The 21,605-nt window shown below is 40.7% G+C and overlaps 2 protein-coding genes across 4 annotated transcripts in view; one reads left to right on the forward strand and one right to left on the reverse strand.

The window, feature by feature from the left end:
* Nucleotides 1-2,042: 2,042 nt before the first annotated feature.
* Nucleotides 2,043-21,605, forward strand: part of VCAN (versican) — a 112,152-nt gene continuing 92,589 nt past the window's right edge. For 2 of the 3 annotated variants that reach the window (XM_047730414.1, XM_047730417.1), the window contains exons 1-3: nt 2,043-2,568; nt 14,317-14,392; nt 20,641-21,018. In XM_047730414.1, coding sequence (XP_047586370.1) covers nt 14,323-14,392; nt 20,641-21,018 — 448 coding nt within the window. In that variant the 5' untranslated portion in view covers nt 2,043-2,568; nt 14,317-14,322. The remainder of the gene's footprint in view (nt 2,569-14,316; nt 14,393-20,640; nt 21,019-21,605) is intronic. The other variant, XM_047730416.1, reaches the window with a different exon arrangement.
* LOC125101186 (uncharacterized) lies at nt 2,482-4,041 on the reverse strand. The gene is made up of 4 exons (XM_047731797.1): nt 3,730-4,041; nt 3,429-3,677; nt 2,892-3,182; nt 2,482-2,592 (listed from the first exon to the last, which is right to left on the reverse strand). Exons 1-4 carry the CDS (start codon nt 4,039-4,041, stop codon nt 2,482-2,484), a joined length of 963 nt encoding a protein of 320 aa, XP_047587753.1.

A 21,605-nucleotide genomic window follows, 5' to 3' on the forward strand; every position in this document is an offset into this window, starting at 1 on the left:
TCTCTGACCCTTATTTTTCATCATGTTTCAACATGTAAAGTTGGCATTATCTACAGGGACTATTAAATATTAACATTTCCTTAAAAATAGATATTAATCTGCTATTAGTTGCTTTCTTCTGCCTTAGGTCTCCTTTACAGAAATGCTTTACTTAACTGTATTATGAAGGGAGAGCTGTGTAATGGAAAGATAATAAGCTTTTCAGATTGGCAGATGTACCACTTAGAAAGTGGCCCACAGGAGAGACATTTAAACTCTTTGGAATTCAACTAGGTTTACTCAAATTTAAGAATGAGAACAGTAATACATACTTTGCGGTATTTCAGCGAATGGTCTATCCTAATGCCTGGAGTGTAAATTTCAATAAGGTTTTTTTCTCCCTTTTTGAATGAAGTGATCTTGATTATAAAGTCACTATGAGGAGTGCTGGAAAGACCACTGGACCTGGAGTCAAGAGTTGTGTTCTGGTAACAGCTCTGCTATTAATTGTGTGACTTTAGGAAAAATCACTTTCTGAGCTTTAGTTTGCTCATCTGCTAAATATAAAGGTTGAAATCTTATTCTGTTCTGTGACTCTGTTATTCTAAATATTTAATGAAATAGAACTTCAATATTAAGAATGGTGGTATAATAACAATAGTAAGAATAAACAAATCATTGTAAAACAAACAAAAAAATTGATTCCTAAATCCTGCAATTAATAGTTATCTTACTCACTGTAGTGAGCTGATAAATAAATGCGTTAAAAGAAATGGAAAACACACATTTTGAGGACAGAAATTCTCCCAACAACACTTCTACCTGTTTACCACTTAAAATCTAGCATCATGAAAAATGCATACAACTTGTGAAAGAAACTTAGAAAAGAAACATTATAAATGTGCGTGCACAGAAGTCTAAGCTGCTACAAGTTTTAACGTATGAATCTAAGGCCAACTCACTCAAAGAAATTCAGAGTGGAACTGGACTTTTTTCTTTAATCATCACTGTGTATTTGATAGAATTTTCTAAGTAGAGACTTCAGAGAGGAAAACCATGAGGATACTTCCATGTTTGTGTAGAAAGAAAAATTTGCTATCCACTCCAGTATCCCCCATGTTGAAACTGATGTGCACCTTGGACTTATTTTGTTCCCATTGTATAAACTCATACTTGACTTCAAAGAAAAGGAAAACACAAAGTCCCTCTTTTCTAAGAGGCAGAAATCCTTTGTGTTAACTGGTTGACCCTTTGCTCTCTAAGGTCCTATAGGAAACCTTTTGTAACACAATGCAGGGGACTCTTCCTTGTGTTGATGTTGTTTACATAGTTGGTCAGCCTGGCTGAAAACAAAAATCACAAAAACTCAAGAAAGACTGTGGTCCCATTTCCTGACCATAAAGAAGAGGATTGGTACATCCAAGGAGTCTCTGTTACTCAGAAAAATTATCAAATATTCTACCATAAGGGACACTTTGAAAAACTGAGGGAAAGAAAGAAGGAAGAAAGCAAAATCTAGACTTCTGTACGTTTGTGGCAGAATTAGAGAATCTGTTTAAATCCAACAGGGGATTTGCTTGGGGGAATTTCCTGTTCAGGCCTTTATTACCAGGGTCTTTGCAAATTGCGCTATGACGTTGGGCTCCCCTTTGGGCAGTTCCGGGGTAAGGCAGTTCTTACACTTTCTCTCAAGGTCTTAGAAGGATCTCCTTTTCTCAGAGTCTCTTTCAGGTTGGCAGGCGGCGCAAGCCTGACACTTCCCTCAGATGGGACAGGCAGGTTCTGTGGCCGCATAAACACGCTGTAACCAAGTTCTCTCCTGATTTTACAGAGTTTCATTCGCTCCCAAGAGCTGAGGGGGCTCAGTCGTCTAGTGTTGGCCTGCCCTACAAGAGCCTGGGGGCTCCTTTCCCGAATCCCAGAACTGGCAGCACAGGGGGCGGGGAAGTGGGGGTGGGGTGGGGTGGGAGGGCAGTGGTTTCCGTGCGCACAGCGCGATGTTACTTAGTGAGTCGCTGAATGGGGAGCGCTGCTGTCCCCAAGCCGATTGGTACTTCTTGTCAGGAAGAAACGCCGAGAGGTGGGAGTGCCTGAGGAGGGAGGCAGGCGGTCCCTACCGCAGGCGCGGGGAGCTGCCTTTCCGCCCCTCTGCCTGCTTTCCAAGCCTTGGCTTTTAGGAGTGGCTGAAGCTGCCGAGCGCTTTAGGAGCCTGTGAATGAACCCTCCTCCTCTTCCTCCTCCTCCTCCTCGCTGAGTCTCCTCCTCGGTGCTGACGGTACAGTGATATAATGATGATGGGTGTCACAACCCGCATTTGAACTTGCAGGCGAGCTGCCCCGAGCCTTTCTGGGGAAGAACTCCAGGCGGGCGGGAGCAACAGCCGCGAACACTAGGTGCTGTGGACAGGCGCTGGGACCGGGATCTGCGGCCAGCCCCGCATCCTCCTGCATCCTTCAGCACCGTCCCGCACCCTCCGTACCCTTCCCCAGGCCACCGAGCTTCCTATGTGACCCGCCCCGGCAACACCGAGCCCATTCGCGCAGCGCTGCGGTGATTTTCCCCCCAAACTGCAATAAGCCGCCTTTCAAGGTAATCACGTTTCTTTTGTTCCCCCTTAAAAAAAAAAATAGGGAAAAAAAAAACCCAACAACAAAAACGAGCGAGCTTAGAAAAACGAAGTACATTGTAATTGGTAGAAGGCTTTAATTAAGGCAAAGAGATCTAGCTGTAAGGCGAAGTTAAGAAAATATATGCACTTTAAAAATGCAGGTAACTTTCAGAAGGACGTTTGGGGAGAGGAATACCGAGGGACCGTGGTGATGAAAAGATCCAGACAAAAGAAGCCCGGAATGGGGTGGGGGTAGAAGGACTAACGGAATTGGGGGAAGGGAGGGAAGAGAATTGTAGAGAACCCTTAGAAAAGTCTTGGGGTCTTGTGCTGGAGAGCTGGAGGGACCGCTGGCACCTTGAGCTTTTTTGTTAACCTGCTCGAGGCAAAAGTTTGAATGGGGACTCCCGAGACTTGTCCACTTGCAAGTCCCCGAAGCCGCCTTGGTGCGGGCCACCTGGCTCCCGGGACCCTGGTGTGTGGTCAGTGCCCGGCGTTCCTGGAATGCTGCTCCAGGGCAGCTCCTGACAGGACGATCCGGCGACACAGCAGCCCGGGACCTGGGCGGACGTGACCCTCTCTGTCCGCAAGCAGTCTGGAAAGAGGTACGGCCGGAGGATGTGCGGGGTCCCCCGGCTGCGTCTCTTTGGAGACTTGGGGTCTGTCAAGGCCCTCCCTGGTGCCCCTGGGTTCTTTTGTCCTGCGCGCGGAGCACAGGGGCCGGCCGGGAAGGAGCAGGGGATGGGGGTGGGGTTGTTGGAGTGCCGCGGCGGTCTGGGAAGAGCCTGGGCGGGAAAAGCTTGCCTTGAACCATCAGCGATGTGCAAGAATTTTATCTCACCCAGAAGAGCGAAGTGGAGGCTTCCATTCTGGTCTCAACGAGCAAACCAGCGCTCAGAGCGCTCTCCAGACAAAGGTGGCGCGGGGACCCGAATCTGCGGCCTCTAGGACCAGCCTTTTCGCCCCGACTACAACCCCTTCTTTTCCTACCATCTCCCCACCCGCTCCCAGCTCTTCGCTGTAGTTGTGCAACTTTACTGGCTAGTCCCCCAGCCAGGGAGAGCGTGTGTCGGGAGCGCTGGGGGACGTCCTAGGCTGGAGCGCCCCACCACCCTACAGAAGTGTGGGCGCCGCGGGACGACATCCCCAGTGCATGCAGATTTGGGGGCCACAGGGTTGTCCGGGCATGCTGTCTGTGTCACTGGGCGTGGAGCGGTCTGTGTGTTAGGCTTCGCAGAGCGGGTTAGAAATACAGTGTCATAGCTTAAACTATTTGCTTTCCGATCCAGCTGCGCCCCAGCAAGTCCTGCTTGTCCCCGGGAGATGCTGCGGGAGGGGGGGAGAAATCTACGCAACGCCTGGAGGTCTGTTCCACCGTGCGCACACCCACAGACTGAAAGACAGTCTCGCTGTGTCCCGTTTCTCATCTTTGTGTCTCCCTTTTCTGTCTCCATCTTCTGTGCCTCCCTTCCCCTCTCCCAGCCTCTTCTCAGTGTCTCTCTCTCCTGTGTCCCCTCCCCCACGGCTGACAAATGAATGGCTAGTGTGAAATCCCTGCCTCCCGGGTCCGCGGAGGCAGGCTAGGAGGGAGGAGCGAGAGAGGCAGTGAGCTCCCTCGGATCTGCCCCCAGTAGGCGTGCCTAGGGCTTGCAGAACCCAGATGTCTAGGAATAGGGTGTTTTGTGGCGGCTGTGGGCGCCCCCTGATGGAGAAATGCAGCACAGGTGGAGAAAACCGAGCCCCACCCCACCCCCCCAAACGAAGAGAGCCACCTTACAGCTATACATTCAAGGGTGAAGAACCTTTAGTCGTTAGTTTTCTATTTTAGACTCTGCGACGTAAATCTAGGGATTTGGAGGACCCTGAAAGGAGACCTTGTCTTTGCAAAGTGTAGAAGCGCCTGCTCGCGAGTCCTTGGGGATGTGCTCAGAGCTCTGGGCTTGGTCGAGGAACGCACATGGCCAGGTGCGGATCCAAGTTTTGGAAAGCTTGATGTTCTATCTTAGGCATCATTTTAAGAAATATAATACAGAATGCTTTACTTTTGGAAACTTTACTAAGGCCCTTGACCACTTGAACCCGATACTAGGGCCCGCCCCAGGAAATGGCAAAAGAAAGGCCCCTAATCCAAAGTTTAATCAATTTCAAGACACACATCAAATATGGAAATTTAGGGGAAGGAGTGCGCCGGGAGGAAAAAGAAGAGAAGGGAAGGGTAAAGAAAGGTATAGGGGAGGAAGTCGGAGTAAGGAAGGAGCGGAGATGGGGCTGATGGACGCCGACAGCCAGGAGAGGACCGGCAGGGTGCGTTTTGAAGTTTGAGGCTGAATTTCGAGTCTTGTTTTAAGATATATTTTAATAAGTGACAACAAACGCGACTAAAGCGGCGTGGCAGGTTGGGAGGGTAGGGGAGAAACTAGCCCTTTAAAGCGGCTGGGTTTTCGGGCCGACCCCCACCCGCTCAGCAGGCGCGGAGATAGGAACCGCGCCGGGCGCTCGTTGCTGCGCCGGAGTTCTCCAGCCGCCGCCACGTGGGCTGGGGCTTTAGTTCTCCGCCCTAGACGGGTGTGAGTTGGACGCTGAGACAACCGCTCCGCAGTCCGCCCAGTCAGAATCTGGCGCGACGCCTGGGGTCCCCGCCCAGAGGCCGGTGGGGGCGGGGCCTTGCGCTATCGGCGGGGGCGGGGCGGGGAAAGGCTGGGCAGGGCTCACTGGCGGAAGCTCTGCGGTCGCGCCCTCTACGCTCAGGCTGAGGGCTGCTGCGGGAGGCTCCCGGACTTCTGTCTAAAAGGTGCTAAACACTCTGACTAACAATTTGAAAAGAAAAAAAAAAAAAATTTTTTTTCTTGCTTCTTGGGAGTGGTAGGAGGAGTTTTTGCCCCTCATCAGGGAGGAAGTAAAGATTGACTCCAAGCAAAGTTTTTTTGACAGAAAAATGACACGAGTTTTTTTCTGTGCTTCATACATTGACTTTGCAAATACGTTCAAGTAAGTTTAAGGTCTGTTTTTAGTCAATTACAGGATAATCACGTCCACACTGTCATAAAGAGTGCGTCTAGAACGGCAAACGATTGCCATTTGACAGGGCTGATGTAATTCCAATGAACATCAACATTAAGGGGCTGCGGGTGTAACTCAGGTCCCTGTGCATCAGGACCCTTAGCAAGGGTCTGGCGCACAGTGGCAGCTCAGTACACATTTATGAAATGATGGAGCTAGTGACTTGGGGGATCGCGGCACAGTCTAGACGCTGTCACTTGGAGCTGCATTTTAAACCCTCCTGCTTCCTCACTTTACTTCAGAGAACTGGGTTTTAAGGATCTCTGAGATCTCAAATTCTGATTATCTAACTGATAGGCTTTCCCTTTCTTTTTGTCTCTTTCTAAAAGCTATGACCTTAATTATTTTAAGTACTGCTTGTCCACTATGCAAAACATATCATGAAAATATTCATGTGAAGTCCTGAAATAAGATGATGTGAGTCTAATGTAAAAATGGTAAGGCATCAATGGAAGAAAAAACTAGTTTTCTAAGATGAAATCTGTTTCCGGTCCTGAGAATATGGAACTTGGATATAAGAGCATATCAGGCAGAAGGTCTCAGGGACTGACTTCTAGTGCCATCTCTCAGTAAAGGAAAGGAAGATTTCACAATTGTTTATGTCTGTCCAAACTAATACAGCAAAGAGTTCCAGTGGATTCCAAAGTGATTGAGCAATTACTCCCTCCAGCAGGAAGTCCGCAGTCCTTAATCTCATGGGTGGTGGGAAGAGGGATAAGACTAAGACGATCTAAGGATTTATGTCAGAATTCAAACTTTTATTTTGTTTTCCTAGTAGATAAATTAAAAATTACTCCTAAATTGTTTCTTCTTTAAAAAGTGAAGTTTGAAAAGAATCCCCCTAGAGTTAGTTATATGTTTACAAGTGTAGGTTTCCTCTAATTTTTCTCTGTGCTTGCAAACTGGAGAATGTCTCTAATGTTCTAAGATACCTGAGTCGGCATGCTTGTAAATTCTGTTTGCAAAAGACCTAAAAAGCTAACTTAAGGCTGAATATGATTAATGTTAAAAATATAGTCTTTGTTCTTTCTTTCCTCACCTTATTATTATGCGTAAGTACTTTGTGGTTGATGAATGTTCACTAATTGAGCATCAGAGCCTTTGAGAGCATAAAGATCCACTAAAGCTGTCTTCCAATAGTCATACAACCAAGCTTTTCTTTCCTACTGCAGTAGGACTGACCCAACTTCTCAAGATACATGGGTTCTCTTGAGACGACTCAATGACTATACTGTAGTAGGCTATTATTCACCCCCCCACCTAGAGAAACCAGTTAGGAGTTACAAACACTCATTGTTGAGGGTGAGTTGCTCTAGTCTGAGAAAACATGCTGATTGTTGCATAGGTCTGTACTTTACCAGAAAACACAACACTGGTACTCCCTCTGATTGGGAATCAGAACAAGAGGAAGTAGATGGGCACCCGGGTGGCACAGTTGGTTGACCGGCTGCCTTTGGCTCAGGTCTTGATTTAGGGTCCTGGGATCAAGCCCAACATCGGGCTCTCCGCTAAGAGGGGAGTCTGCTTCTCTCCCTTCCCCTGCTCTTTCTCTCTCTCAAATAAAAACATAAAATCTTTTAAAAAGAATAGAAAAGAACAGGAGGAAGTAGAGATAAATTTTGTTTTGTCAGAGAGAGAGAGAGCGATAGAGAGCGCGCACACACACAGGGGGAGTAGCAGACTGAGGGAGAAGGAGAAGCAGACTCCCTGCTAAGCAAGGAGCCGAATGCGGGACTCCATCCCAGAACCCTGGGATCATGACGTGAGCCAAAAGCAGACACTTAGCCAACTGAGCCACCCAGGTGGCTCTAAAGATAAACATCTTGGTCAAGCTCTGCTTCAATTAGTGAGTTTTTGCCTATTTCCTCTGGTAGCCTAGATTTAGTAAATTACACCCACCCCCCCACACCCCCATTCATAAATATATATTTATGTGTTTCTATTTTATTTATATGTATTCTCCAGTGTTTGGGTTTTTGTTTGGTTGGTTTGTTTTTTTACTCTGCTAGGTTCTTGTCATTGAATGTACCAGGGTGGTTGTAGTTCAGTGGTCAGTGCAAAGTAACTTTGTTGAATGGGTTTGTCTATTATGTTTCCTGCAACTCCTCCTGATAGATCTATGAAATATAAAAGTGTGTGAATTCACATATGTGTTTAAATTTATCTCATTTCTTTATCTGTATATTTTCTACCTCATTCTTTTAAGAATTCTGAGAGTTGTTTATGTCTATAAAAATGAGATCACATAGCTTATAATAAACACAGATATAATGTAACAATATTTTTTTATTATTAAATTACGGAGTTGCTATTACCGGTGGTGTGGGGGAAGGCACACTAGACTTGGAATCAAAAAGCTTGATGTCAGAATCTATTAAATGCATATACAGTTATACACATCAAAAGGGTGAATACCTGTGGGAAAGCTTTGGCAAATGGAAGACTATACAAATAAGTGGTCTTAATATGGTATCCTTGGGACTCATATTGATCTAATTCAATAATCTCAATAAAAACACTTACCTAAATCACATCTTTCCTACTGAATCTATAAAGTGAGTTAGATAGGAGCATTTTGCTTTAAGAATTTTCTAGTTTCACTGAGCAGGAGATAGAGTCCAGAAATATACTAAAATAGACATGGAAATACAGTGGAAAAGAAGGGTTATTCAACAAATGATTTGGGAACAACTGATTGGTCCACTCAGAATAACAGTCAATCTCTACTTCATTTCTTATCCTCATATAAAGTTAAGATGATCAAATATGAGATGTAAAGAATGATATTAAAAAAATAACTGGAGGGAGGCGCCTGGGTGGCTCAGTCCGTTAAGCTTCCTACTCTTGGTTTTGGCTCAGGTCCTGATCTGAGAGTCATGAGATCCAGCTCCATGTGGGGCTCCATCCTGGGTGTGGAGCCTGCTTGAGAGTCTCTCTCTCTCTTCCTCTCCCTCTCCCTCTGCCCCACCTCCCCCCAGCTTGTACATGTTCTCTCTCTCTCTCTCTAAAAACTGAAATAAAATTTAAAAATAAAAAACTAGAAGAAACGACAGGGCTTTTAAAATAATAAAATAGAAGTAGAGAAACCTTTTCTAAGCAAAAGGTAAAATCCAGAAGTCATCCTAGAAAAGACTGATAAGTATGAGTAAGTAACAATTAAATTATTTACGCAAAAACAAGTGACACCTTTGGAAAATATCTGCAACATATGAGTGACAAAGAGCTAATAACTCTTTTGATATAATAAGAACTTTAACAGATAAGTAAAGGACCACAACCCCCCCCCCCCAAAAAAAAAAATCAAATGTGAAATACAGGCAGTTTTCAGAGGAACAAATGTATTTTTAATCATATGAGAAATTGCTTAGTTTCATTTATAATTAAAGAAATAGTAATTTAAAAAAAGAAATAGTAATTAAAAAACAATGATATACTGCACTATATATTTTTTCATTCACAGCACTAAAGATAAATAAGTTTGATGAAGGTTGTGTCAGCCAGGTCGTGTAGAAAGTGGATCTCTTACATACTACTGTGGCAATAAAATAGGGTCATCTTCTTTTTTTTTTTTTTTAAAGATTTTATTTATTTATTTGACAGAAAGAGAGATCACAAGTAGGCAGAGAGGCAGGCAGGGAGAGAGAGGTGGGAGAAGCAGGCTCCCCGCTGAGCAGAGAGCCCGATGCAGGGCTCTATCGCAGGACCCTGAGACCATGACCGGAGAAGAAGGCAGAGGCTTAACCCACTGAGCCACCCAGGTGCCCCAGGGTCATCTTCTTTACAAAATAATTTGGTAAGAGCTACTAGAAAATTTAAAAAATGCGTATACTCTTTGACCCAGCAGTTCTCTTCTAGACATTGTCATACAGATATTGGTACAAGTGTCACCCAAGACAAATGGACAGAGATGATTCTAATAGCATAAATGTGAAACCAGCTTAAAGGCTTATCATAGGAACTGGTGAAATAAAAGATGCTGCATTCATCTAGTAGAAAACTATACAGCTGTTAAAAACAACCCAGAAAAACTATATTTCTAAGTTATAGTGTTTATAACATTCATCTTACATAACATACATTACAAACTGTTTATAATATGCATCTTATTATCTAAAAAAATGAGCATATTTTACTGAGTGTCCTGAGCAATGAACAAAACACCAAAGTCTGCTCTCTCAGAGCTTATATTATGGTGGGTAAAGAAAAGCAATTCCTAATTTTGTATGTGTGTGTGTGTGTGTGTGTGTGTGTGTATAATGATATGTACTATGATGAAAATAGAGCATGGCAAAGGGAAGAGAGAATGCTGTTTTAAGGAATCCAGTCACAGGTTAGTGATAAATTCACATGGCGCAATTACTTTTGTGAAGTAAATTTATAGGATTTCCTGCTTAAACCACAATATTTCTCTCTGCGTTGCAGTGATTCTTCCTGTGAGAATGCACCCAGGAAGCAATATGGTAGGCACCATATATCCACTTTGTGATTGAGGTGTCCTAGACAATTGGTTGTCTAGAGTAACTAATTTGAAGACTAGAAGACAAAATTGCTATGTTTGTGTCCTTAAGTCACCCTTAGCTCAGAGGATCTTCCCCGAGATTGAGGGGAGAATATTAAACATCTGTTTACTAGAACCTTGACTCTCTTTCCTCAAGGCAGCCCATCCTTGACATGACCCTTACCCATTTTGCAGATATTCCTCATGTATAGGAGTCCTGTTAACCTTGTCTCTTGTGTCTCCCAGGCAATTAAATAGCTTCAGTCGGCTGTGCCTTGATTGTTCCATGACTTTCTCCTCTTCTCACTGATTTCACTAGAGTGCATGCTAAATATAGGCACTGGCTTTCATATCTCCCAGGTCTGTCTATGCAGACAGACTTGTTATCACTAGCAGATTATGCTTACAAGACCAACACGGAAGAGGGAAGAATAGAAGTGGGGGTTAGAGTGGTGCTGAAAAAAAGAAAGAGGTTTTAGAAGGTTTCTTATTTAGTAAGATCAAGTGCAGAAGGTAAATAAGAGTGCCTTAACAACCATGAACAGGGACACAGCCTTAAGAAAATTAGAGAAATGGGATGAATGCCCATAGACTCCAAGGAAGAGGCCACAGAAATGTAGTTCTAAGGTGATTAAGATGAGTAAAAGCACTCTGACATATTTATGAAAGAGATAAATGACCATTCTTTAAATCAGGTGCCTGAAGGGAACAGGCATGGAGTAGAAGTGGATGAGAAGCTGAGTGGGGCCAATGATGACCTTGAGTGCACAGAGCCAGGGTGAGAGAGCTTGCTCTTTGCCTAGTGCTGATGACTGGCCAGCCAGAATATGGACCTAGAGTTGTTTAATCTGATTTTTCGAAAGAGATCTGAGACTTACTGTGAAAATTCCAATTTTTGGATGTTGGATATTTATTAAAATATATTTATGTAACTATATTTAAGACATAACTTATCTCTCCCTTATATTTTTAACATACCAGCTTCCTTCCCTAGCCTAGTCTTGGGGCAATCTTAAGACAAGTGATGAGTATACTTTATATAGATGAAAGAACATTTTCCTTTCTCCTTTAAAAAAAAAAAAAAAGACCCTTTTATAAGGATGAAGCCTGACACAGAAAGTTAGACTTTGAGTAATGGCCTTGGAGAGGAAATCTGGTTGCAGAAGATCCATTCCTGGGTCAAGGTCACACCTTCTCTGATTCTGTTATGAGATCTAACACCAATGTCCAAATATTGACAAACATCAGATATTATCATGACATGATGAATAGTCAACTGGACTAGTGTAAACGAATTTCACATTCAGTTAGCCTACTTGCCCATATTCATAAGAGATTGTTGGCACTTTGCTTCAAAGCATGTTTCGGAATAGGAGGTGGAGGCAATGGTTCTGCATTTGGTCTATAAACCTTCCTCAAGGGTCTACTCTGACTCTTGGGAAATATTATAGGAATATTACAGGAATTAATAAATTGAATGTGATATTAGCTCTGTTCTCCAAAGCCTACTGTTTTTCAGAGAAGATAAAATATGTTTACAAGCAATGCACATAGCAATAAGTTATAGGGCAATATATTGTAAGTATAAACTTATCCCTTGCTTTTATAGTGGCAACCCATGTTATAATTTTTAAATCCAACAACTTCAAATACTTTTCTTTTTGCTACTAGTGATATGAAAGCAGGAAGAGAACATCTGTAGAAAATCTGAATTAGTAATTTTAGTAAGAAATATTGAGTACTGAATACACTGTGTATCCCTGAGCTATATTACATATGCATTATTTTATCGTCACATTCACTCCAACAGTTAAGTACTACTTTTCAAATTTGAAAGCTACTAAAAACGAGAGAGTTAGTAATTTACCTCCAAACTGCAGAGTATAAGTAAAGGATTCAGAACTTGAATTCAGGTGGAGACTTATATGCTTATAAAATAAAAGTTTCGTGGAAAAAAAAAGAAAAAAATTGAGGACAGTTTTTTCTCTAATGACAATAGGAAATTATTGTTTATGAGTATATTTATAAAAAGACTTCTTAAATTCAGTTAATATTCATGAAATGCATTTTCTTTAATAGATTTTTTTATGGTACAACCTGAAATTTCACTTCAGCAACTTTAACATAGAATATGTTGAATTGAGGTCTTCTTTTTTTTTCCCCCTAAAATACTGAGGTATACTTCCTACTTGCTGTGGTAGCTTATAAGAAATACAGACACATAGAAACCAAATTTTCCAGTTAGTGTTTAATAGTGTCTGCTACATATCCCAGTAATTATATGATGAATAATAAACTTAATTATTAAGGTTAATTATCTGTATCAAGGATTATCAACTATATCCTTTTCATTGTGAGTTTTCAAATGGCTTATAGATGGAAAACAGATATACAATTTATTAGGTTTAAAAGATGCTCTTTAGGATTTTGCTGTAGAGAGTTTCTAATGCTTATTTCAGGATAAAGACAATCAAATAAAGAAGAATATCAAGGAAAAAGGACTAGCTGTTATAATTATGAAATTGAACTTGAATCCAAATTGGGCTTGGATTCTTATAGCATTTACTTATTTTCAATATAGATTTCCTAAATCATACAGAATTTATGTACTCTCTAAGGATGATATTAGAAAGTTATTTAGGACACCATTTCAAATGTGTCAATTGCAATGCCTTCAGCTACAAGTAACAAAAATCCCTGATTTTACTGGCTTTAAATAATAAAGGAGTTTATTATTTTATATAAAAAGAAAGTCCAAAGGTACAGTGTACTCTAGGCCTAATGCGTGAGGGCTTAAGCCCTAGCTCTCCTGATTCTTTCTCAGCTTCATCCCCAGAAGCTATCTTACACACTCATGGATTCAAGATGGCTACAATAGTAGGAGAAAAAATAGCCTATTGTTTCAGTATTCAATGACGAAAAGCAACCATCTCTTCCTTTCTTTCTGTTCTTAAGATGAATATACCTTTCCCAGGAGCATCCCCTCCTCCCTCACACCTGAGATCTCCTCACATCTCATTAGTTAAGACTGCTTCATCTACTCATTCCAAAATCAATCTGGAGAAAGGAATGGGAGCAGTGTGACTGACTTAGGACAATCAAGATCATTCCCTTGGGCTGGGTTTGACTCAGGCTTCTCTAAGTTGTATGGCTGTGAAATACAGGAAAGTGGAATGGGAGTTTGTTAGAAAGGAGAAAGAAGAATGGCTACTGGGTAGCCAACCAGCAATGCTGGTTCTAAGCATTGAAGAGTTCTAAATGTAGCTGAGAAGGGAAAAACCATGGGGATCAAATAATCTATAGTTCTTCTGAGATTGGCTCTTTGTTTTCCAGATGGTCCCCAACATTGGTACTTATCCACCTCATAATTAAAGCTTCATAGAAATTCGAGCTGGAAGGGGCCATCCTGAGACCCAGGCTATTAAATGTTTCCCCCAAAGTCACACAATAAACTAACGACAAAGCCAGGGCAGGGTTCCTTGACTCTCAGAACAGTATTTTCTTTCTTTTTTCACCCCTAGAACTATTGGGACTGCTTTAAAACTCATGGCAAGCACTGGTCTTTTTGTAATTAACAGCTCCTTATAATACATTTGTTTTGTTTGTTCAGCCTCCAAGAAACTAAATTGAGTCTGTGCTTTAAAAAGCCTGCTGAAGTCCTTATTCCCTGTTTTGATACCATGTGCAGGAGACACCACCAGGGTCCTTCCCACCTTACATTTGATACGAATCCCTTTCTTTCAGCATCTCTGCCATTTGCTTCCCCATCTTTTTCTGCTCCATCTGTGACCAGCTTCCTGTTTCTAAATAGACATTGTGGTCACTCCTCCCACTTTGTGCCAGTTCCTAGCCACTAAGTTACTTGGGCTGTGGTCTCAATTGTTCTTTCTCCAGCCTACCCAGTTGTGGCTGTCCCGCGCATGCATATTGTTATATGTTCCCAAAGTGGGTTCTGGGGTTATTTTGGTAACAACTGCATTGGGGGAGAGTCAAACTAATAATTAAAGTGTTTGGATGACTTTTCCTATTACAGGTTCTCTCTTGTTTTTACAATCTAAGAGGAGCTGCTTCTTGTACTCTTATTACATACACTGCACAAATAGCACGTGATTTATGGCCCACCACAAACCTGAATGCTTATGATTTCCTTTGTGTTTTTCTTCATTTCTAGGACAAGATGTTGATAAATATAAAGAGCATCTTATGGATATGTTCTACCTTCATAGCAACCCATGCACTACCTAAAGGTGAGTGTGATAACAATTTATTTGGTGCTTAGTGAAATAAAAATATAAATACTAAGGCATTGAATGGCAATATGGGGCCACTAGAATAAAGAATTAATTTTTATCTATTTAGTGATTTATAGTGCTGAACACTCTCAGCTGAAATATTTATTTTTTATTTAATAAATGGTTTTAAGCAAATCAGTCAAAATGAAATAATGAATAGAATGCTAAAGAAGCAAATGGGTTTTCAGTAAATTCCCAGATTACTTTTAGACTGCAAAAGGGTTCACCTATGGCATTGGACACATTTTAAAAATCTGTCTTCTTCAATATACTCTAAGACTTTCCTATAAAGAAAAGAAAGCCTATCAAATCCTCAGGAGGCCAGAGTTTGAGAAGTCAAAAAGACCAAAAAAAAAAAAAAAAAAAAAAAGACAAAGAGCAGGCTGACAACCAAGTTTTTACCCACACCTGTATTTCTCTCCTCTTCTCTTCTCTCTTCTCTTCTCTTCTCTTCTCTTCTCTTCTCTTCTCTTCTCTTCTCTTCTCTTCCCTTCCCTTCCCTTCCCTTCCCTTCCCTTCTCTTCCCTTCTCTTCCCTTCCCTTCTCTTCTCTCTTCTCTCTCTCCCTTTTGAAGTAACTGGGTAAGTGCACATGCACTGTTTTTCTCAGCTTTAAATTATATATCTACTTAATGAAGGTTCTATAATTCCAAATTCCTGTAGTCCATGAGAAAAGATACTGCCCTGAGTTTAAATGATCTGCTCCTCTCCATACTCAGCTTCCAGTTCCTTCTCACACTTATTCTATGCTTCAGACTCTCTGAACTAATTTGCAAGTCCATGCATAGACTTTCATACTCCCTGGTTGTTGCTTCCCCCCCCACCCCCACCCCCCACATTTGTTTGTTTGCTTTAATTAACATATAATGTATTATTAGCCCCAGAGGTACAGGTCTGTGAATCATCAGGCTTACACACTTAACAGCACTCACCATAGACTCCCTGGTTTTTGACATGTAATTCCTTCCGCTTGGCAGACCCTTCTCTTGTTCTCTACAGTTCCTCTTCAATTCATTCTTCAAGACTCAAAACTTAAGTATCATTTTATCTATCTATCCACCTGTTCATTCATCAATGCATTCTCCTACCCATTCCTATGTCTACTTGCTAACAATATTGTTTGATTACTTTCTATGTGCCAGCTTACATTATGGGTATCTGGGGATATACCAGTGGACAAGCCATATATTGTCCTGGATTTCATTAAACTCAGTCTCCTAGTTATACGATGCAGGCAATAAAGAAGGAAACTAACAATCCAGGTACTTTCAGACTGATGAAAATAAAGCTGAGTGATATGAGAAAGAATGGCCTGGGTTGAGGGAAGGTGAGAAGACCTGTTTGAGAAAGTAACATTTAAACCGAGATATGAATGACCAAGATGGCTGTCAGAGTTTGGGCTCCACCAACCTATGAACAGCCCAGGAACTATCTTCTTCAGTGTTTTCGGGAAGTGAAGGTGAAGGTCACAGGCAGGGAAGAATAATAGCATCCAGTGACAAGGGAGAACACAGAAAGGAAATATGGAAAATGGAGTTGGTTTAGTTGGGTAATAACAGAAGAGGAATAACAGAGAAAAGAGTGGGAGAACTTTTTTTTTTTTTTAAAGATTTTATTTATTTATTTGACAGAGAGAAATCACAAGTAGGCAGAGAGGCAGTCAGAGAGAGAGGAGGAAGCAGGCTCCCCGCTGAGCAGAAAGCCTGATGTGGGGCTCGAACCCAGGACCTGGGATCATGACCTGAGCCGAAGGCAGCGGCCCAACCCACTGAGCCACCCAGGCGCCCCAAGAGTGGGAGAACTTTGAGGGACACTTAAAATAGTTTAGATCTTCTGCTTAAAACAAAGCAAGAACTCACACAAACATTGGGGAAAATCCCAAAACACTAGTGATATAGCTCCTTGATAGTATTTTTAAATAATAATAATAATAATAATAATAATAATAATAATAACTCGCAGTATTGAATAATTTCTACATGTCAGGCCTTCTTCTGAGTTTTTTACATAGTTAATTTATTGAATCTTAACTTTCCAATGAGACAGATGCTTCTCTTCTCCCCATTTGGCAGATGAGGAAACTGTATTATCAAAAGGCTTAGAGGCATAGCTAATATAGAAGTTTACACAGCAGTTTAGTTATGAAGCCTGGAGTTGAACCTGGGCAGTCAGGCTCCATAGTCCATGCTCTTAACCACTATATTATACTTTATGCCAAGAATCAAGTTCTTTGCACATCTGTGATCATAATTAAGAGATGTAATTAGGGGCTGATTTCAGAAGAAATTAATTTTTTCATATGACGGGTAAGAGTTGAAAACATATCCACATAAAACAGATTTGCCAAGGTCATAGTGGGATACACTGCAGTAAGTTGTTATGAGTCAACACAAGTATTGTCATCTTAAGCTTTTCTCTATTTATTCCTAGGCATTCAAAAGATCAATAACTAACATTAATGGATACCTTGTGCCCTGGTTAATGGCTTTATTTTAATGTAAAAAGAGCTCTGAGCTTTAAGAATATCTATTATACTGATTATCTAGTGTTGACCTGGTTGTTTGGCTATTCCTCTAATATCAGTAAATGAGACATGCACAGTTATGAGTAAATGAATGAACAAGAGAGTGATATTTATCACCCGAGAGAGTAATAAATTCCCATATTCTCAATCTGACATTTATTTGGCCAAGGTGTGTGTGTGTGTGTGTGTGTGTGTGTGTTTGGTCAAATTGTGTAGATGGGGGGGCACCTGGGTGGCTCAGCTGATTAAGCCTCTGCCTTCAGCTCAGGTCATCGTCTCAGGGTCCTGGGATCGAGCCCCGCATCGGGCTCTCTGCTTGGCAGGGAGCCTGCTTCCCCCTCCCCCTCTGCCTACTTGTGATCTCTCCCTCTCTCTGTCAAATAAATAAATAAAATCTTTTAAAAAAAAATTGTGTAGATGGAATTTACATCATTCTTTTCCACAGAATTTGCTGACAGAGAAGGAAGGGTAAATGATCATTCATTATTCAGAGATTTCTCCCTCACTATACTCATTTGGACCACAAACCATCTGGTGGGAACAGTGAAGTTTTTGTTAACATTCATTTTTATTACTTGCATTGTTCACAATTTCAGACAACTTCTTGCAGGTAACATTTTTTAAAAATATGCATGGTCTATAAACATTATCTTCTGAACTACTAAATTTCTTCCTTAAAATATTTAGATTCAGTGAACTTAGTTCTTGCGACCCAGTGCATTAAGACTCAAGATTTTATACACAAAAGACTTGACCACACAGCTTCTTGTTAATCCTGTTATTAAGATTGGATTCTACATGAATATATATTTGTATCCAACTGAGGCTTTTAATTTTCTTATATCTATAAACATCTAGAACAATAAATATCCCTTGGGAAATTTGCCTTTTGACATCATTTTGTTCTGATATATTTTTTTCATAATAGCACAGTTATTGAGCAATGTTCTCAGAAACCACACAACTGAATAGATTTGACTGACTCTCATTTCTGCCTCTATACGTCTAAAATTGTGAAAAAAATTAAAATTTAGTAATAAATATTACAGAATTGAACATCATTTATCTTAAACTCATTTTTAAGGTAGTGATAAAGAATCTCATAATTTATATAATAATTGAGGTTGGTGGCAAAACTGTTTATTCTCCATTAAAAGAGCAATATTTTGTTTGTGGTGAAGTTTATCATCTAAATAATTCATCTTCAAGAAGGAAGATGGGATTTCCTAGGACACATAAATGTAAATTAGGAGATTTTTAGATCATAGAATTCTCACCCCTTCCCTTCTCAGAACCCCTTTCTTGGCAAACGAAAAACAAAACAAAACAAAAACCTTTGTGTTGTCATCATCTCCTTAATGGGGCCCAAATTAAAGATTTATGCATCAGGTAGGAAGCCCCCTGTGGACTTTATAGATTTACGTAAAAGATCATGAAATTACTGAGAGCTGTCAGTGCCGATAGCAATTAAAGAAATAGGATGGAATAGAAATAAGATGGGATAGAAATTGGATGGGTATAGACTCTGCAAAGGAACCAAAACTAATTTAGGGATAGGGGAAGAATGCAGTAAATACCAAAGCTGAAAGATTCCTTGATTAGTTGTGAGGAGACTTGTGTTCTCATCCAGGTCTGTAACCAGCCAGCTGGGAGCTTGAACGTCACTTCCTCTCAGTGGAGCAGCCATAGTAGGTGATTCGGCTAGTTTCACTCTGAGAGTTAGCTTTAAGTAAGATAATTTATTTTGTAAGCCAAGGACCTAATAGAATGGAATTGTTCCCTTGATACTATATTCCAGGATGATAATGATCTTAGTAACATCTTAAAGAAGAACTTAGTGCAGTTAATAGTATATTTTATTTTTATTTAATTTTGTTAAGTGCCTTAAAAACTGTTTTGGGGAGCACCTGGGCGGCTGAGTGGGTTAAAGCCTTTGCCTTCGGCTCAGGTCATGATCTCAGGGTCCTGGGATCGAGCCCCGCATTGGGGCTCTCTGCTCAGCAAGGAGCCTGCTTTCCCCTCTCTCTCTCTGCCTGCCTCTCTAGCTACTTGTGATCTCTCTGTCAAATAAATAAATAAAATCTTAAAAAAAAACTGTTTTGGGACAAGTTATATATAGATTAGTAAGATGACAAAGAAATGCATGACAGCAATGACTATTATAAATTAGAAATATGTGAGTGATTTCTACCAAATTCGATAAATAAAATACTGTATTGATTACTTTAGATTTATTTGTATCCTATGAAAGGTTTTATAGGCCAGTCATCTTGAAGTTAAATTTCAATCTTTAATAGTAGAGATTATTTTTTTCTTAAATTCCATAGTATCTCCATATTGTCCTGCAATTTTCAAAATGACATATCCCCACCTGAATCCTCAGTGCTGTGTTGACAGCTATATCATTTCTGATGCATGTCTCTATTGAGATGTGTGTTTTCAATACATTTACTAACACACTAGGTGTTAGACACATGTCATTTTGTTAATTGAGAAATATTATTTCACTCCATCTGGAGGCTACTGTTAACTTGTTCATCATATTTTCATGAAGTAGGATTGCTTGTGTATTGACATAATTTCTATTGTTATTGCCAACACATTGTCTAGCCAATTAGTAGGAACTGGAAGATGAAGGGGAAGAGAAAAGAAAGAGGTATGGATTCCTGTAAGAATAAAAGAACATTTTTTTTTTTTTTTGCATGTGATAGTATTAAATTGCAGTCAAGGTGTTCTTTCTTACTAAAAGTTTAAGGGTTTAAACAGAAAGACATTGTGCTGAATAATACTTCACATGGGTTGGATGAACAGACCAAAATATCCCCCCAGGATATAATTGAGAGGTAATGTTTCACTGCAAAGTGATTGCAGCTGGATTTGTCATTATGATGAAAGCCTTTGGTTCAAACACTGAACCAAATGAGGGTCCTTCAAGTGTTAGACTTCCTCCTGCTCCAGTCTACTGAAGTACATTTTTAAAATTTTTACTTCCTCTTTGGATTTTATTTTCATTTCCTCTAAGGTAATGTGGCAGTTATCTTAAATGTTTTTCTTCTTCTGACCTGTAGACGTAAATTTGCCTTTCAACTGCTTTTCCTGACATTGGTCCAGTCTTTGAAACCTGTGTTGCTGATTCTAGTCTCCTTTTGCCGTTGATTGCTTGCTTTCCTATACACACACACCTTATTCTGTCACTTTTTCTGTTCCTGTTGAACACCAAGTTACAAATACTTCAAAATAAATGCCGTATTTTTAGTACATAAAGATGAGCATTATGAATCCCTGTCTTTGTTGTAAAACATTATTAAAATTGTATACTATTCTTTATTATAAAATCATCCTAATTACCTCACATATTGAAGGTATAACCAACCAAGGCAAGGGTTTCTTATCCATTCACTTATTTATAAATTTTTTTTGAAGATTTTTTATTTATTTATTTGACAGAGAAAGACATAGTGAGAGAGGGAACACAAGCAGGTGGTGGGAGAGGGAGAAGCACACTTCCTGCTGAGCAGAGAGCCCAATGTGGGGCTCCATCCCAGGACCCTGGGATCATGACCTGAGCCAAAGGCAGACGCCTAACAACTGAGCCACCCAGGCACCCCTCCATTCACTTATTTAATAGACTCAGCTGAGTTTTCTAGGACTGTTAATTTGGTATTTTCTCTTTCTTCTAGTCAAAGTGCAAGAAAGCCCACCTGTCAAGGGCTCCCTTTCTGGAAAAGTCAACCTACCTTGTCATTTTTCAACCCTGCCTACCTTACCACCCAGTTACAACACCTCCAGTGAATTTCTCAGAATCAAATGGTCTAAGATCGAATTGGACAAGAATGGGAAAGATCTGAAGGAGACTACTGTTCTTGTAGCCCAAAACGGGAATATCAAGATTGGTCAAGGCTATAAAGGAAGAGTGTCAGTGCCCACACATTCCGAGGTAGTGGGTGATGCCTCACTCACCATGGTCAAACTGCGTGCCAGTGACGCAGGTCTGTACCGCTGTGACGTCATGTATGGGATTGAAGACACACAAGACACAGTGTCCTTGGCGGTGGATGGTAAGGCTTTCCAGATCTGGAAGACAGTAGTGTAACATGATACCTGGTTCAGAAGTGTTGTGAAACAGTACCCAAAGTAACTATAGTTCAGGGTTTGAACAAGTGCAAGAAACATCAGTCATTTAAATAGTTCATGCCTTTCACCAAAAACGAGCTGTTATTTCTACAAAGGTCAATGAAGGTGACTTTTTGCACAGCAACTTCACTGACTCAATACAGTCAAGTGCAGTATCATGGAAATAATGAATACCTGAAGACATGATAAATAGCTCAAGAATTATTACTTCATTACTGAGACATTAAAAAGACCATGACTTTTTAAGACCATAAAGGCTGATCTACAGTTTATTTTTTACAATATGTGTGTATGTACATTTACACACACACATGCACACACTACCTTTTCTTCTTTTTTCTCGGTGTCCGAGCATGATTATTAAAATCTTTGAGTTTTTAAGAAATATAAATTCCATCTTAACTTATGTTGAAGAAATGAGGCACTTAATAAGTATCATGGTACTTTTCACAGTGCCTTAGAAAGACTAGGACTTAATAAACATTTGAATTGGAACAAAATAAAATTCAGT

The sequence above is a fragment of the Lutra lutra genome, chromosome 5 (genome assembly GCF_902655055.1).
Source record: "Lutra lutra chromosome 5, mLutLut1.2, whole genome shotgun sequence".
Classification (NCBI taxonomy): Eukaryota; Metazoa; Chordata; class Mammalia; order Carnivora; family Mustelidae; genus Lutra; species Lutra lutra.

Excerpts from the sequence above, each read along its gene's own strand:
- LOC125101186 (XM_047731797.1), bottom strand. The coding sequence starts at position 4,041 with ATGGAGACAGAAAAGGGAGACACAAAGATGAGAAACGGGACACAGCGA. Across the intron at positions 3,183-3,428 it reads CCTCCACTTCGCTCTTCTGG|ACTGCTTGCGGACAGAGAGG; the intron begins GTGAGATAAAAT and ends ACCTCTTTCCAG. Across the intron at positions 2,593-2,891 it reads ACCCCAAGACTTTTCTAAGG|GGGGAACAAAAGAAACGTGA; the intron begins GTTCTCTACAAT and ends TTTTTTTTTAAG.